Here is a 15,200-nt window from a genome sequence, read left to right on the forward strand (position 1 = left end):
AATGTATGGTCTAGTTCTAGAATTGGCTTATCTTCAGGTCTAAAAGTCCCATCTGCTCTTACTGATGCCACCAGCAAAACTGCTTTAATAAAAAAAAAAATTAAAAAATCCATAAGTAATGGCAAAGTCCAAAGCCCAGAAAAAAATTTCAAGTCATAACTACTCTTACAAAGAGCACAATACAAATGACAGTTAGCTTTTAACAAAAGGTGATCAGGTTCAAATTAGTCCTACCCCTCTCCCTGCCCCCCACATTATGCAAAGAACAATGAATTAATAAATAATTACAATGAATTGATAAATAATTACCAAGGGCAAGTGTCAGATTTTGCACCTGGGACACAACAACCCTGGCTGTACACAGATTAAGGAACAAGATGCTGGTGAACAGCTTCACAGAGAGGGATCTGCGGGTTCTGGTTGGCGGCAAGTTGAACAGTGTGCCCTGGCAGCCAAGAAGGCCAACCGTGTCCTGGGTGCATCCAGCACAGCACTGCCAGCCAGACAAGGGAGGTGATTGTCCTGCTCTGCTCTGCACTGGTGCAGCCTCACGTGGAGCACTGTGTGCAGTTCTGGGCACCACAGGATAAAAAAGATATTAAGCTACTAGGGAGTGTCCAGAAGAGGGCCACAAAGTTGGTGAAGGGTTTGGAGAGGAAGCCGCATGAGGAGCGGCTGAGGTCACTTGGTTTGTTCAGCCTGGAGGAGACTGAGGGGAGACCTCATGGCAGCTACAACTTCCTCACAAGGGGAGGAGGAGGGGCAGACACTGAACTCTTCTCTTTAGTGACCAATGACAAAACCAAAGGGAATGTCAGGAAGATGTGCCAGGGGAGGTTTAGGTTGGCCATTAGGAAAAGATTCTTCACCCGGAGGGTGGTGGAGCACTGGAGCAGTGTTCAAAAAGAGACTGGACGATGTCCTCAGACACATGGTGTGAACTGTGGGGTTGTCCTGTGCAGGGACAGGAGTTGGACTCGATGGTCCCTGTGGGTCCCTTCCAACTCAGCACATTCTGTGATTCTGTCAGTCTAAGATTGTTGCAAGGAAAGGCGACGTGGGGGCAAAAATAAGGAAAATGGGGAGAATTTTTTTTTTTTAATTACTAAGAGTTCTTAAAAATCCCGAGTAAGATACACGTGTCAGACACTCAAGGAAAAGAATCCTATCCTCTCTCCAGCAACACAAAGAAAAGGACTTACTTTTGCTTAATCTGCAGAAAGGTATGTGTACATTGGAAAGTAAACCATTTTTTCATATATCAAATTAAAAGTCCTGTAAATCCATCAAAACAGAAAATCTGCCAGAAAACATTTGTTCCAAAAACCAAAGGAAAGGATTTATTAGTGATCTACATAAAAACTGACAGCTTGCACTTCTGCCAATTGATTTAGCAATTCATTATGATCATAGAGTTGTAAAATAAAGTTATTTCTTCTTGCTTCAAATGAAAGGGTTCAAGTATTTCCTTTCACATTCTACAAATTAAACTTAGGTATTAAATAGGCATTATGCAGAAGTATGGAATTATTTCTGTATACTTTGTGACTACATCTGAAAAGTCTTTTGCTGATGTAGAAAAAAAAAACCCTTTATCTCTGTACAGTTAATAAACTTCAGGTCTCTATGGCAAATGAAGGTAATCTTTTTCATCTTTCATTCAGCATGCAAGTTTCTTTAACCAATCTCCTTCTCCAAGACCTGTTCAGTCTTCTTTGCAAACATGCATGAAAGTGTTACCTTTCAAATATATTTTAACGTAGCAGAAATTAGATCAGCTTCCCCTTATATGTACATTTAGGTTCTCAAACTAGAAGTTTATTAAAAAAACAAACAACAAAAAAAACCACCACAAAAAATAGCCCAAAGGACAGACAAAATGTGGTCTACTTACTATCAAACAAAACAAGAACATGACTTTAGCATTACGCAACAGACATCAATTCATAGTTAACTAATTCTAAGATTAAATATTCAGGTCCTCTTCTCTATCACTTAATGTTTTTGTTCAGAAGAATAAAATCTGCAACTATAATGGAAAAATTCCAGCAAATTTTCAATACACTGTCTGTCACAAGATTGTCTATCATCAGTTGTATCTCTATAGCACATTTTCAAAATTTAAAGTCTTTCTGAAAAGTTACTTTGACAATTCAAGTAGGAAAAGCAGGGCAAGTAGGAAAAATAAAGCAAATATAACAGAAAAGTGCACAGGAAGAAGCAATTAGCAAACTGCAGGAATTCTTTCCCAATTTCATTGAAAAACAGTCCTGTCTTGCCTAGATTCATTCAACCATCTCTTCTGCACATGCCTGGAAAGCTTCTTCACCAGCCTTTAATCATAACCTTCCCCTTTCCACCACTGCACTTATACTTGAACTCCAGTCTCTCGTTAGCTCTTCCCTCTTGCTCAAGTTTTCTCTGCCCTTCTTGCGACAAGCCCTCCTTCTTATCAAAAGAGATAGGAGGAATATGACAAGGTTTTAAAGCAGCACCTCTTGCGCAGTCCTCCAACTTTCCTTCCAGTAACTGGAAGGCTCTGAAACTACAGGTGGAACATGTCCAAGAAAGTTAAGTTTGTTTTGGCTTTGCAAGCTCTCACACTTCTATACGGTAGCTTAAACTGGCGACTGCTTAAAAAGAAAGTATGGAGAAGCTGAGCAAATGGAAAAAATAAATAGCCTGTCTTATGGGAGAATGTATTCATATAAAGTTCATGCTGCATCCATCTTCTGTGTGGTTAATTAAGACACTGCCATGTAATTTTTCTGAAGACCAAAAGAAAAAAAGCATAGACAACGCTTGGATAAAGTATGTTGACATAATCCAGTATGAAGTAATTTGATATTTGTGGAGCATTCAAATACATGCAGTACACTTAATATACTACTGTACCTCATTTTGAAGTTCATCGCCACTTTTGCTAGAAGCAAGCATCTCGTAAAGAGTACAGCAGAGGTCTTCTGTTGTTGGCCCTCCAGGGGTACCCCCTTGAGATTCATTCAAATACTTTCCAACTTCACACCATAAAAAAGAATCGTCTACTTTTTCCAAAGACTTGAGACCAGATTTCTCATCACAGTAATTCTGTAAGTGATTCAGCTGGTTATTCAGAAATTTGTTGTAATCTAAGCTTATAATTTTCTGCTCATCGGCTTCACCATTCACAGGCAGCTCCTCAGAGTGATCCAAATCATGCATGTCAAATGAAAACACTATATTTTTACCGAAGAACACTCTGTTATCACAATTTTGCTCTTCAGCCATCTGCATGAGGGCTGTAAGTTGTTCTTCAGTGAAGTGAGAAGCAATCCGACATGTGGCATTACAAGCTGCAGTAGCAGATGATGATGGAAATGGCCCAAACATCTGCTTGATCGCCTTTGTCTCATCATGGCCAACGCATTCTTTCCTGTGAAATGTCTTAAAGAGAAAAACAGCTCCGCTTTCAATTGCTTCTTGTCCATTTTCAGCTCCAACTGTTAACAAAACCAAAAACAAATGTAACTTTATACACTTCAAACTAATTCTCCTTCATTGCCTATAACATAACTGTATTCAATTTCTTGCTGCACATCTCATCAGAGATATGAAATGAAGACCATAACAGCAAGTAGCAATTGTTGCAAGGTACTGAAGTATAAAAGGTATACGATAATAAAGCATCTGTCTTCATTATCCTTGTACTTGCTAGAAATTCATATTAAGGATTACCAATGTTTTCATATCTTTCCAAATAAAAGGAAAAACCTGCCTGAGGTCTTAAACTCACAATCGCATATTTATGAGCTTTTTTAGGGTAACAAATTTCCACTTTGTATCAATTCACTGCCTAATCTGAATATTTGTAACAGACTAAGTGTACAGAACTCTGCTGGGTATTACTACATCCTTGTAGTAATTCCCAGTAGAATTACTACATTCTTGCAGTAATTCCCAATAGAATTGCTACAGAATGCGTGTGTGTGTGTGTTTGAAAAATTGCCCAAAGAAATTAAAGTGAATAAATGCATGAATTTAGATTGATATTAACAAAATACCATATTAAGCAAATAAAAAATATAGTATTAGAGAAAAACATGAATTTACCTCTTATACAAATATCCGCAAGGCACTCAAGGAAAACATAAGCAAAGCCACCATATGAGAAACCTAAACGTCACTACTAACCAAGATTTTAAAAGTCATCACACAGAACAAAATAACACCACAACCAACCAACAACAAAAACAGCCAGCACACTGAGGTTTTTGTTTGTTTTATATGAGGACAACATACAATGTTTGTTTTTTTTTTTAACTTAAAAGTTGTGTTCTAAAAAGTTGTGTAGGTTACTCTGACATTTTCAGTAGAATTAGCACTTCTTACAGGATTGCACAATTTTTACAACAACTTAAAACCTTACTGTCGAGATTTACAAGCTGCTATTGTCCAGATGTGTTTACCTGGTCAATTCTTTAGTTATATTAAGGCAACATCGTTACTCGTGAGGATTCAACTTAGGTCATGTTTAACCCCAGCAGAAGTTTTGGTGGTTTGGTTGGTTGGTTGGTTTTAGTTTTGTTGTTTTGGTTTTTTGTTTGTTTTTGTTCGCTTGTTTTTTTCCCCACAGTGTAACAGGAAAAAGCAAAAGAAATCCAGCACAAGCAGGTGAAACAATGCTGAGTAACTAGAAACATAAAATACAAATGGAGGTGCTTAAAGATTCAGTATTTCTGGTGAATTTCCCAATGGTGCACTTTGAAAAGCTAAAAAATATATAGATGGCACTGGAGGTGATATTTACAGGATAATTAGCTAACTATGTGCAGAAGATACATGATAAAGATAAGTACACATACGTATATGTAAATACATCTCAAAGGAAAAAGGTGGTTTGGCCTCCCTCTCAGCTTCAGCTAGATAAGAATCACAGAAAGAACACCCCAACATCTGAAAACTTACAGACCTAAGTCCAGCTGTATGAACCTCACTTAAAGGCACTTGTGTCAGAATAGAAGTACATGTTATTAAAGAGCAATTGTACTGAAGGATTTGAGAAAAGCTTCTCAGGTTTATTATGTGCTAACTCTCCTCTGTTATCAACAACTATTTGTGCAAGCATCTTTTTATAAAATCCTACACATCCCCTCTAAACATAATGAGCCAGTCAAGGTGGCAAGAGATGCACTACTTGAACCTACTCTTTCCTTTTTATTTTCAAGCTAATCAGATCATTTCAGTAAGTGACATTTTCCCCATAAGGGAAATCAATATTACAGTATCTGTTGCCTAAGCTGAGATTTCATTTCCTTGAAACTAAGCTAAAAAACACATATACGCAATTCCCTTTCCCTACTATACATTTCTGATTACAATGGTTGGAACAGTACTGTCAGTCCAGTTTGTGCCTCAGTCACCCTAATCCATTCTGGTTTGTGTCTCCATAACATTACACATCTTTATTTAGAAGTGTCAAAGCTGATGGTTTCTTTCTAACTTGTTCTAACTAAATAATCATGCATTTGTTTTCATTTGTTTTGTCCTCTCCACTCAATCAAATGAAATTTTACCACTATTATTTTCAAGTCTTTCAATTTGCTCTACCTGCCCACCATACTCTCAATCTTATTACTTAGAGTTCTACTCAAGATATTTGAAACACAATCAGAAAAGGAAAAAATATACCTACTAGACTGAAACGAAAAATTCTTAAATATGTGGCAGCTAGAATTGTAGCCATGTGCTCCGTTTATGAGCTGATTAACTTAAATTCTGCTAACAGCACAAGCTGAATTAGTTTTAGTCTGTCAATCAAAAACTAAATTTCCAATCAAACTAAGTTTTCACATTTTCTTTGCCGTAATATATGTTCAGTTTTAAAAGCCTAGTTACAGATGAGTGAAATTTATTATTTATTTCTCTCTGCAACAAACACTTCAAGCAGAAAACATATTTTACATTTTTATCTGCCTATGTAGCAGTCCAATTTCTCACAATACCAATCACATTGGATTAGACAACACCAAGATTGTTCTCTTCATGGAGTACTGCCATTCCAAAAGAAGTTGCTGCTGCTTTTGCTTACCAAAGGTCAAACACAAACCATACCACACGCTACACTACAATACTATCGAAAAGCAAGAATATCCACATTTTAAAATATAATTTTGTTGCTATAAGACAGAAAGCTAAACTGTGCCTCAGGGGTCAGTACTGGGGCCAGTATTATTCAATATATTCATTAACGATTTGGACAAGGGAATAGAGTGCACTATCAGTAAGTTTGCCGATGACACCAAGCTGGGAGGAGTGGCTGACACGCCAGAAGGCTGTGCTGCCATCCAGCGAGACCTGGACAGGCTGGAGAGTTGGGCGGGGAATAACCTAATGAAATTTAACAAGGGAAAGTGTAGAGTCCTGCATCTGGGCAGGAACAACCCCAGGTTCCAGTATAGGTTGGGAAATTACATATTAGAGAGCAGTGTAGGGGAAAGGGACCTGGGGGTCCTGGTGGACAACAGGATGACCATGAGCCAGCACTGTGCCCTTGTGGCCAGGAAGGCCAATGGCATCCTGGGGTGTATTAGAAGGGGGGTGGTTAGTAGATCGAGAGAGGTCCTCCTTCCCCTCTACTCCGCCCTGGTGAGACCACATCTGGAATATTGTGTCCAGTTCTGGGCCCCTCAGTTCAAGAAGGACAGGGAACTGCTGGAGAGGGTCCAGTGCAGGGCAACAAAGATGATTAAGGGAGTGGAGCACCTCCCTTATGAGGAAAGGCTGAGGTAGCTGGGTCTCTTTAGTTTGGAGAAGAGGAGACTGAGGGGTGACCTTATTAATGTTTATAAATATATAAAGGGTGAGTGCCACGAGGATGGAGCCAGGCTCTTCTTGGTGGCAAACAATGATAGGACAAGGGGTAATGGGATCAAGCTGTAACACAAGAGGTTCCACTTAAATTTGAGAAAAAACTTCATCTCAGTAAGGGTGAGAGAGCACTGGAACAGGCTGTCCAGGGAGGTTGTGGAGTCTCGTTCTCTGGAGACATTCAAAACCCACCTGGACATGTTCCTGTGCGACCTCACCTAGGCGTTCCTGCTCCAGCAGGGGGATTGGACTAGATGATCTTTTGAGGTCCCTTCCAATCACAAACATACTGTGATATTGTGATAACAGATTAACTGGAGTTTCAAAGATATTTCAGGGCAAGACTGAAGTCAAGGTAGAACTAAAATTGTACCAGTATGCAAAGTATGTAGTCAGAAAGTAGCTTGAAAAAAAACCAAACTACTAAACAAAACAGTCTATTATTAGACTACTAGAGAATGGAAACATACCTATTTGTTTTGCAGCTTGTAATATAGTTTTTAAATCACCATTTACAGTTTGATGTTCTTTTTTGTCCAAATTGTCATCAACAAACTTTATTATCTTCTTCCAAGTAAGATCAGAGTTCAGCAACTGTTCATGCAGTTTTGATCTTTTAGTCTGAAAATGCAAAACATTTGTGGTTTTTTATTTATTATTTCAAATTAGTATAGAGAGGTTCCTTTAAAATTAAACATCAGATAAAAACAAAACAAATCCAAACCACACAGCTCTTTCCAATTGCATTCAGTGAGTATGTAGTAACAATTGCAAGCAGTTTTCGTGTTACCTGTTCTTTACACTCTTGTGCATAAGCAAGGAGGAAGACAGACACATACACATTCACTACTTTACTCTTTCCAAGGGAGAATTCTCTGTAAAGCCAAACTCTTGCAACTTCAAGAGATTTATAGCTCCCAGGATTCCAAATTCATTTCATGTTACAGGTTCCCACAATGCATTTTTTGCTTTAATGTACTACTTCTTATTAAAAAAAAAAGTACCTAAATTCAGTATAACTAGATTTATTTTAAACATCCCCCAGCAAGAATCCAAAGTGAACTTAATATTTGAAGGTAAATGTTTGGCTCCCCAGCTCTGCTAAGCTCGCAGCTAAAAACATACCAGGCCAGTCCAACCTAAATAAGTTTCTGCAACAAAAAGCAGCAGGGCCATAATAACATCGCCAAGTGATGCTGTTCACACAGCATGTCATAACTGTAAGGGCCTAGCAGAAATCACAAAGTTACAGCAAAATTGACTCTGAGTGAGGACATTATGAAGGATTGCACAGGAAACTACACACACTCTGCCCAGTCTTGCTTGCCTGCTCTTATGAAGTAGCAAGATAAATTAAGTAAGCAAACAATTCTTGTTATATACACACTAATAGTTTACAACTATGCTTTGGAAAAGGGAAAAAAAAATAATCTTTACCGTTAAGTCAGCTAATTCTTCACTGTAATCCTCATGTTTAGTGACATTTGAAAAGGAGCGTAAAGCGCCCGTAAGACGAGGCAAGGCCATCTGTTACTCATTCAGTGATCCATAGGATGAGAAAGTAAATCCCAGTTCAAGCACCTAGATGAGAACAAAACAAATAACGTAACTTTGTTAATGCTATAAACTGGCATCACAAAATTGAAAGACCTTTCTGAGCAAGGAGAACTTGACTGGCACTTCAATTAAACAAGTTTAAAAAGATAATTCTCTCAAAACATTTGATAATCAAGACCCAACAGAAGGGAGGTGAGTGGCACACAGCATAGGCAAGACATGGTGACGTGCAGAGGTCACTCAGGAGGTTCTTCTTCTCTCTCCTCTCTAAAGGGAAGTTACCAGCAACAATGCAAAGTGGCAATTATTCCTTTAACACCACTAGCACAAGAGTATTACAGTGAAATCTATGTAGCTGAACTTTAGCTCCCAACAGCAATAAGTGATTACAACCCACAGGAAGATTTCCTCTGAACCAGCCCACGCTGGGACCCTTCAGGTCATTAACAGCCCCTGGCACTGATGCAGAGACATCCTTCTTGACAACTGCTTAGCCACTTCTAACCAGCAAAACAGACAAAGAAAATTACAACAGGAAAAAAGAGGCTCATAATATATATAACACTGAAGTATTGTAAGAGATAAAAGTAAAAAAGGGCTACCAGAAAGCCGAAAAAAGTATGCTTTGGGATCACAGGGCTCTCTCCAGGAGTACAGCCTAATTCTGTGCAGTCTTATTTCCTCTGTGAAACAAGCTCATATCTATACAGCAAAACACAGCTGTTCTCCAGCTGAATTTGTACTCATTCCAAGCCTTTTACTGAAACTATTCTCAAAGTTGTTTAATTTCAAAAGGCGCCCACAGCTGAATTGTTTAATGAACTCTAATGCACAGCTACAGTTTCTGATGGTAGCAGATAGATGAAGATTTAGATTATTTTTTAAACAATTAATGATACTATTACAAACCTAATGATCTGCATCATTCTTAGCATGCCTGAAGATCATCGGCCATTCAGAATTAAATAACCTAAAATGGAGTTAATAAAATGTCTTTTGTTTCCCCACAACAGGCATATACCGTACAGAACTCTGTGCTTTAATCCAATTATCCTTAACGTTTTTCTTCATTTAATGACTGCATTTGTATTTTAGCTATCAATTTTGCAATACAGCACAAAGGCAAATCCAGATGCAGCGTTCCAGTGACAGACAGAGAAATGTCACTGACTTGTCAGGTCTGCTTGTTTCCCCACCTCACATTCAGATGCATTTTGAGAAAAGCTATCACAATAGCTGATATTTTGGGGAAAATGTTATAACAATGAAGCTACAAAATGTGGAAATAGAAAATCTTTAACTGTGAAGGGACTGAAGGACGTGTTCAAATTTAAGCCTAGGAGAAGAGCCAAGCAACACTGCTGCTTTTGAACTGTTCAGTGGATATATGACACATAGGTCATCCTAGCATAGCTCCTCATGAAAACACTCTGATCACTACAGCCACCATTATGGAAGTAACATGTCCAAAATGGAGGGAATCTAATCCAACATTGTTTGTTTGAACCCAACAAAAAAGGTAAATCACTCTCATACTGCTCCAATGACAGCACTGACATTGGTTATTAAAGATCACTCCATTTTGCCAATTTATTTTATACCTACACTCAAATACCTTTTTCTATAGAACTATGGTCCTTTACAATAACATATAACAATGTAACTGTAACATTATTAATTGTTCTTTCTGAAACAACACACACAGTAATTTATGAAAGTTTGAACCCACTTGTTAAAAGTTCACTTTTCACATACACTTTTAAGATATTTTTAAAGCATCTCCAGCAGGCGCAGTTGTTAAGAAATTGAGATTTAAAGGAGTGTTTCTTCCTCCTTTATCCATCAACTTATTAATATTTTCTGAAACTAAAAACATGGAACCCCGGAGGGTTCAGCTGACTGAAAATGCTGGGTCAAAAATGCTGTGGCCCTATAAGATGAAGTGTAAATTCACATTTGTTTTAAAATAAGTTACCTGCTTTCTCATGAAGCCTGCTGATGTAGATACCTGCCTGCATCATGATGCCTTGAAAGTGGATCAGCTACTGCTTGTCTTCCTGCAGCAATCATAAGGGTAACTAATTTCTTCTGGTTTAACAGAAATATACCCATTTGCCTGGAGCTTGATCTGAAGCATCTGCACTATGAAAAAATCCTGCCAGTGTCTGCTGGTATTGGAAAAAGGCCCTAAAGGGCAGCAGCAATTAAATCCTATTTACTATGTCCCATATATAGAGATGCAAGACAAACTTACACCATCCTTCTGCCTATTCTCCCCTTGAGAAAAAGGTACCATTAGGTTATTTCATGTATGTAGAGGGTCAAGTGGTATGGGAATTTAAGCTTGAGATCAGTACAGCTTTGCACAGTAAAAATCCTAATTTTTTTTTTTTTTTAGGAAAAGAAACTGAAGTTTGAAGGCTATGAGGGTGATGAGACACTGGCACAGGTTGCCCAGAGAAGTTCTTGGTGCCCCATCACTGAGAGTGTTCAAGGTCATACTGGACAGGACTTAGAGTCATCTGATCTAGTGAAAGATTTCCCTGCTCATTGCAGGAAGGTTAGACTGGATGATCTTTCATGGTCCCTTCTGACTCAAACCATTCTATGATTCTTAACACTATCTCAGATTTCCTGTCTCTCTCAAAAAAAAAAACCAAAAACATAACTTTCCACTAGACTTCTGTTTGTAAAACAGGAAGAGCACCTTTCTACAGCTTTGTGAAGATGAGATCCAATATCTTTTAAAGCTTATTTGACTTGTTTTAAAAAGAAGTGTGATTTTTAATGTTGTAACTTTTTAGGAGGCAAAGTAAAACATAAAAGCAGATTATACTCAGAATTCATATATGAAACCATTCAAACTTCATAGTTTTAAAGTAAATCTAACAGTAAACATGGATCATAATCTTAGCAGGGTTTTTAAATTGGAAAATGTGAAAAATTGCTACAAATATTATGAAGATAACTAACAGTACTGGAGAAGTTTTCCACTTTCTATTTTTACCAACTATTTAAGTTTTCCTCCCACTCTTGACCTTCCTATTTTCTATATCTTTCTCTTCTCTACTGAAATGTTACAGAGATTATAATCAAATAGTTTTTTGTTGCTGCTGATTTGTTTTAAACTTATTTTAACACCTGTACTTTTTAACAAAACAAGCCAGCTTCCTGGTAGAGCTAAAAGAAGGGGATTGTTTAAGTGCAGGAATAACAGAGCACTAAGAGAATGACAGATCAAAATCAGCAGCTGCACTATCCTAAAGTTCCAGCTTCTGTAGCCTCTAGTATTTGGTGTGTTACAGGTCCCTTAAAAACCTATGGCCATCATTTTGTTTAAACTATTAAAGGAAAATTAAGCCATGTTACCAGGTTTTGCCTATAATTCTTAAAACTATTAACTAGTTTCTTGCCATCTATGTAAACTTCTCTTTTATAAAGCCCGAAGAGGTTACTATTGATTACTAATCTAATCAAAGAACATTACAAAGAAAAAGAGGCTTTAAACATCAGCAATTAATAGCAGGTTGCTATTGACCACATAGTATTTGGATCAAATGGCATTTTTACCTGCACTTGTCAAAGTGGAATAATTTCAAATGAAACAGAAGCTAAAAAGGCAAACAATATACCAGTCATAGGGTTGTTTTCTTTTGTTTTAAAAAAAGGGTCAATGCAGTAACTTCTTTTATACTTTAAAGGCATTTAAAAACAGTAAAACAAATATTAGCACTGGATTATCTAAACCAAACACAAAGTCTGAAAGACCATGAGGACACATTGAGACATTTTAAATATATCCACAGAATATTTTACTTCTTTACACAACTACGCAAGAGGAATAAAAATAAATCAGTCCTGAAGCATTACATTTTAGTGACATGAACACGTTTTCAAATTGCTACAATGAAACTCGGCAACTTCATAACAAAAAAATTCATATTTTATTTATAAACAAGTCTCAATATTTTTTAAAAAACCCCATATTCTATTTGGTGTGTATTTCTCACTGCTGTTCTAAACAAATAAATAAAAGCATTAGATGAAAAAGTTATCCTACAACAATGGGGATGTGTATCAGATTCACTTAAATTTCTTATCCAAGCATGTTTGGTACAAACAGTGCAAACACAGCATCTAGCATCAAAGTTGACAGCCAGGGATAATAGTGGTTTAATAATGTTTGGGATATTAACCATAACCAGTAGGCCAAAGCAAGATACTACAATATTAATATTTTCCAACTTTATATTTTGCACCTTTATAAGCAGTGCTATATGATGTAGCAACAATTGTGCACTTTCAGACATCTCATTTTCTGCAAAAGGCTCAGACATCACACTAGAATTCTCTCAAGTTGTCTCGGTTGAATATTGCTGATCTCCAGTCAAGATCATGCCAATCTTTGAAAGGGAGATGTCAAGATTATAGAATATGCACTCAGGAATAGCGGTTCCCCAATAACACAGTATTCATCTCAGTGAATACCAGAATGCTTCAGCGTAATGAGGCAGCATAACAGTGCCTGTGTGTGCCATCAGTCATATAAAAGACAATTTCAGGATCCGCGCATTCAATAGAGTATTAACCCTTTCCAGATTCTCTCTCTCACAATTTTGGCCATGCATGTGGGATTAAACACCAGCTGCCTAACACTGCTCCTGCCCATGGCAGCTGGAGAGGCGTTTCCTGCAATTATGCCCAATGCTGTTCTGGTGTGATGCCAAGTACGTGGCTTGACCCAATAATGTGTTCATTTTAGAGGTGCTTTAAGATCATTACCAAGGATAGCTGTCATTTCTATAAATAAATAAATTTGAAAGAACTTTTTTTCTTTTCCTGAATAACTCACCTTTCATTTCCAAGAACATAAGATGTAGTTATGAGATGCAGATTGAGAAATGTCTGCAGTTTTACACTCCATCACCTTTTTCTTTCCCTGCACTAAGAGACAAACTTCATCCCATGCAAGAGACTTAAGGACTTTCCTCACACATGGAAATGTACTATAAGTGAAACTCCAACTTCAATACACATAATATGTATGTTCATTTAAACACTAGGCATGAGCCACAAACACAAGATGAGGCATGGAGGGGTGTTTGTGTTGTGGTTTAACCCCAGCCAGCAACTAAGACCCACACAGCTGCTCACTCACTCCCCCCTAGTGAGATGGGGGAGAGAATCAGAAGAGTAAAAGTGAGAAAACTCTTATGTTGAGATAAAGACAGTTTAATAAGTAAAGCAAAAGCTGTGCATGCAGGCAAAGCAAAACAAGGGATTCATTCATTACTTCCCATGGGCAGGCAGGTGCTCAGCCATCTCCAGGAAAGCCGAGCTCCATCACATGGAATGGTGACATGAAAAGACAAATGCCATAACTCCAAACTTCCCCCTTTCCTTCTCATTCTCTCAAAATATATACTGAGCATGATGTAATGTAGTATCAAATAGCAAGTTTGCTGATGATACTAAGCTGGGAGGAGTGGCTGACACGCCAGAAGGCTGTGCTGCCATCCAGCGAGACCTGGACAGGCTGGAGAGTTGGGCGGGGAATAACCTGATGAAATTTAACAAGGGAAAGTGTAGAGTCCTGCATCTGGGCAGGAACAACCCCAGGTTCCAGTATAGGTTGGGAAATTACATATTGGAGAGCAATGTAGGGGAAAGGGACCTGGGGGTCCTGGTGGACAACAGGACGACCATGAGCCAGCACTGGGCCCTTGTGGCCAGGAAGGCCAATGGCATCCTGGGGTGTATTAGAAGGGGGGTGGTTAGTAGATCGAGAGAGGTCCTCCTTCCCCTCTACTCTGCCCTGGTGAGACCCCATCTGGAATATTGTGTCCAGTTCTGGGCCCCTCAGTTCAAGAAGGACAGGGAACTGCTGGAGAGGGTCCAGCGTAGGGCAACAAAGACGATTAAGGGAGTGGAGCATCTCTCTTATGAAGAAAGGCTGAGGGAGCTGGGTCTCTTTAGTTTGGAGGAGACTGAGGGGTGACCTTATTAATGTTTATAAATATATAAAGGGTGAGTGCCATGGGGATGGAGCCAGGCTCCTCTCGGTCGCAAACAATGATAGGACAAGGGGTAATGGGATCAAGCTGGAACACAAGAGGTTCCACTTAAATTTGAGAAAAAACTTCATCTCAGTAAGGGTGAGAGAGCACTGGAACAGGCTGCTCAGGGAGGTTGTGGAGTCTCCTTCCCTGGAGACACTCAAAACCCACCTGGACATGCTCCTGTGCGACCTCACCTAGGCGTTCCTGCTCCAGCAGGGGGATTGGACTGGATAATCTTTTGAGGTCACTTCCAATCCCAAACATACTGTGATACTGTGATTCCTTTGCCCAGTTTGGGTCAGCTGTCCTGGCTGTGCCCCCTCCCAGCTTATTGTGCACCTGAAGCCTCCTGGATAAAAAGTCCTTGACTTAGTATAAACACTGCTTAACAACAACAAAACCTCAGTGCATTACCAACATTCTTCTCATACTAAATCCAAAACACAGCACTATACCAGCTACTAGGAAGAAAATTAACACTATTCCAGATGAAACAAGGACAGTTTGGTTTTGCTTTAGCTTAATAGGGAACTCTCCGTGCCTCTCTCTTTCACACCATGCCATCAACAGAGGTTGAAAACAATCCCGGGGCGGGGGGGTTTATCTTACTCCATTGCAGGAAGGTTTGTCACTAAAGAAAAAGCAGGAGCTGTATGGAAGGTAAATATGGATGTATGTGTCCAAAGGGAGAAAAGAGAGGATGAAAAACAATAGATAAGTGAAAGAAAAAACCTTTGA

The 15,200-nt window shown here is 38.7% G+C and overlaps 1 protein-coding gene across 8 annotated transcripts in view; it reads right to left on the reverse strand.

Annotated features, from left to right (window-relative positions):
* The window catches only part of ASCC3 (activating signal cointegrator 1 complex subunit 3), a 267,877-nt gene that overhangs the window by 245,142 nt on the left and 7,535 nt on the right, over window positions 1–15,200 (reverse strand). For all 8 annotated transcript variants that reach the window (XR_013921970.1, XM_080341877.1, XM_080341876.1 and 5 more), the window contains 3 exons: window positions 8,284–8,427; window positions 7,317–7,467; window positions 2,896–3,479 (listed from right to left, as the gene is read on the reverse strand). Coding sequence is in view for 7 of the 8 variants with exons in the window: in XM_080341877.1 (XP_080198003.1) it covers window positions 2,896–3,479; window positions 7,317–7,467; window positions 8,284–8,373 (825 nt within the window). In the remaining variant the exon portion in view is untranslated. The remainder of the gene's footprint in view (window positions 1–2,895; window positions 3,480–7,316; window positions 7,468–8,283; window positions 8,428–15,200) is intronic.

This window comes from Nesoenas mayeri, assembly GCF_963082525.1.
Source record: "Nesoenas mayeri genome assembly, chromosome: 3".
NCBI classification, from domain to species: Eukaryota; Metazoa; Chordata; class Aves; order Columbiformes; family Columbidae; genus Nesoenas; species Nesoenas mayeri.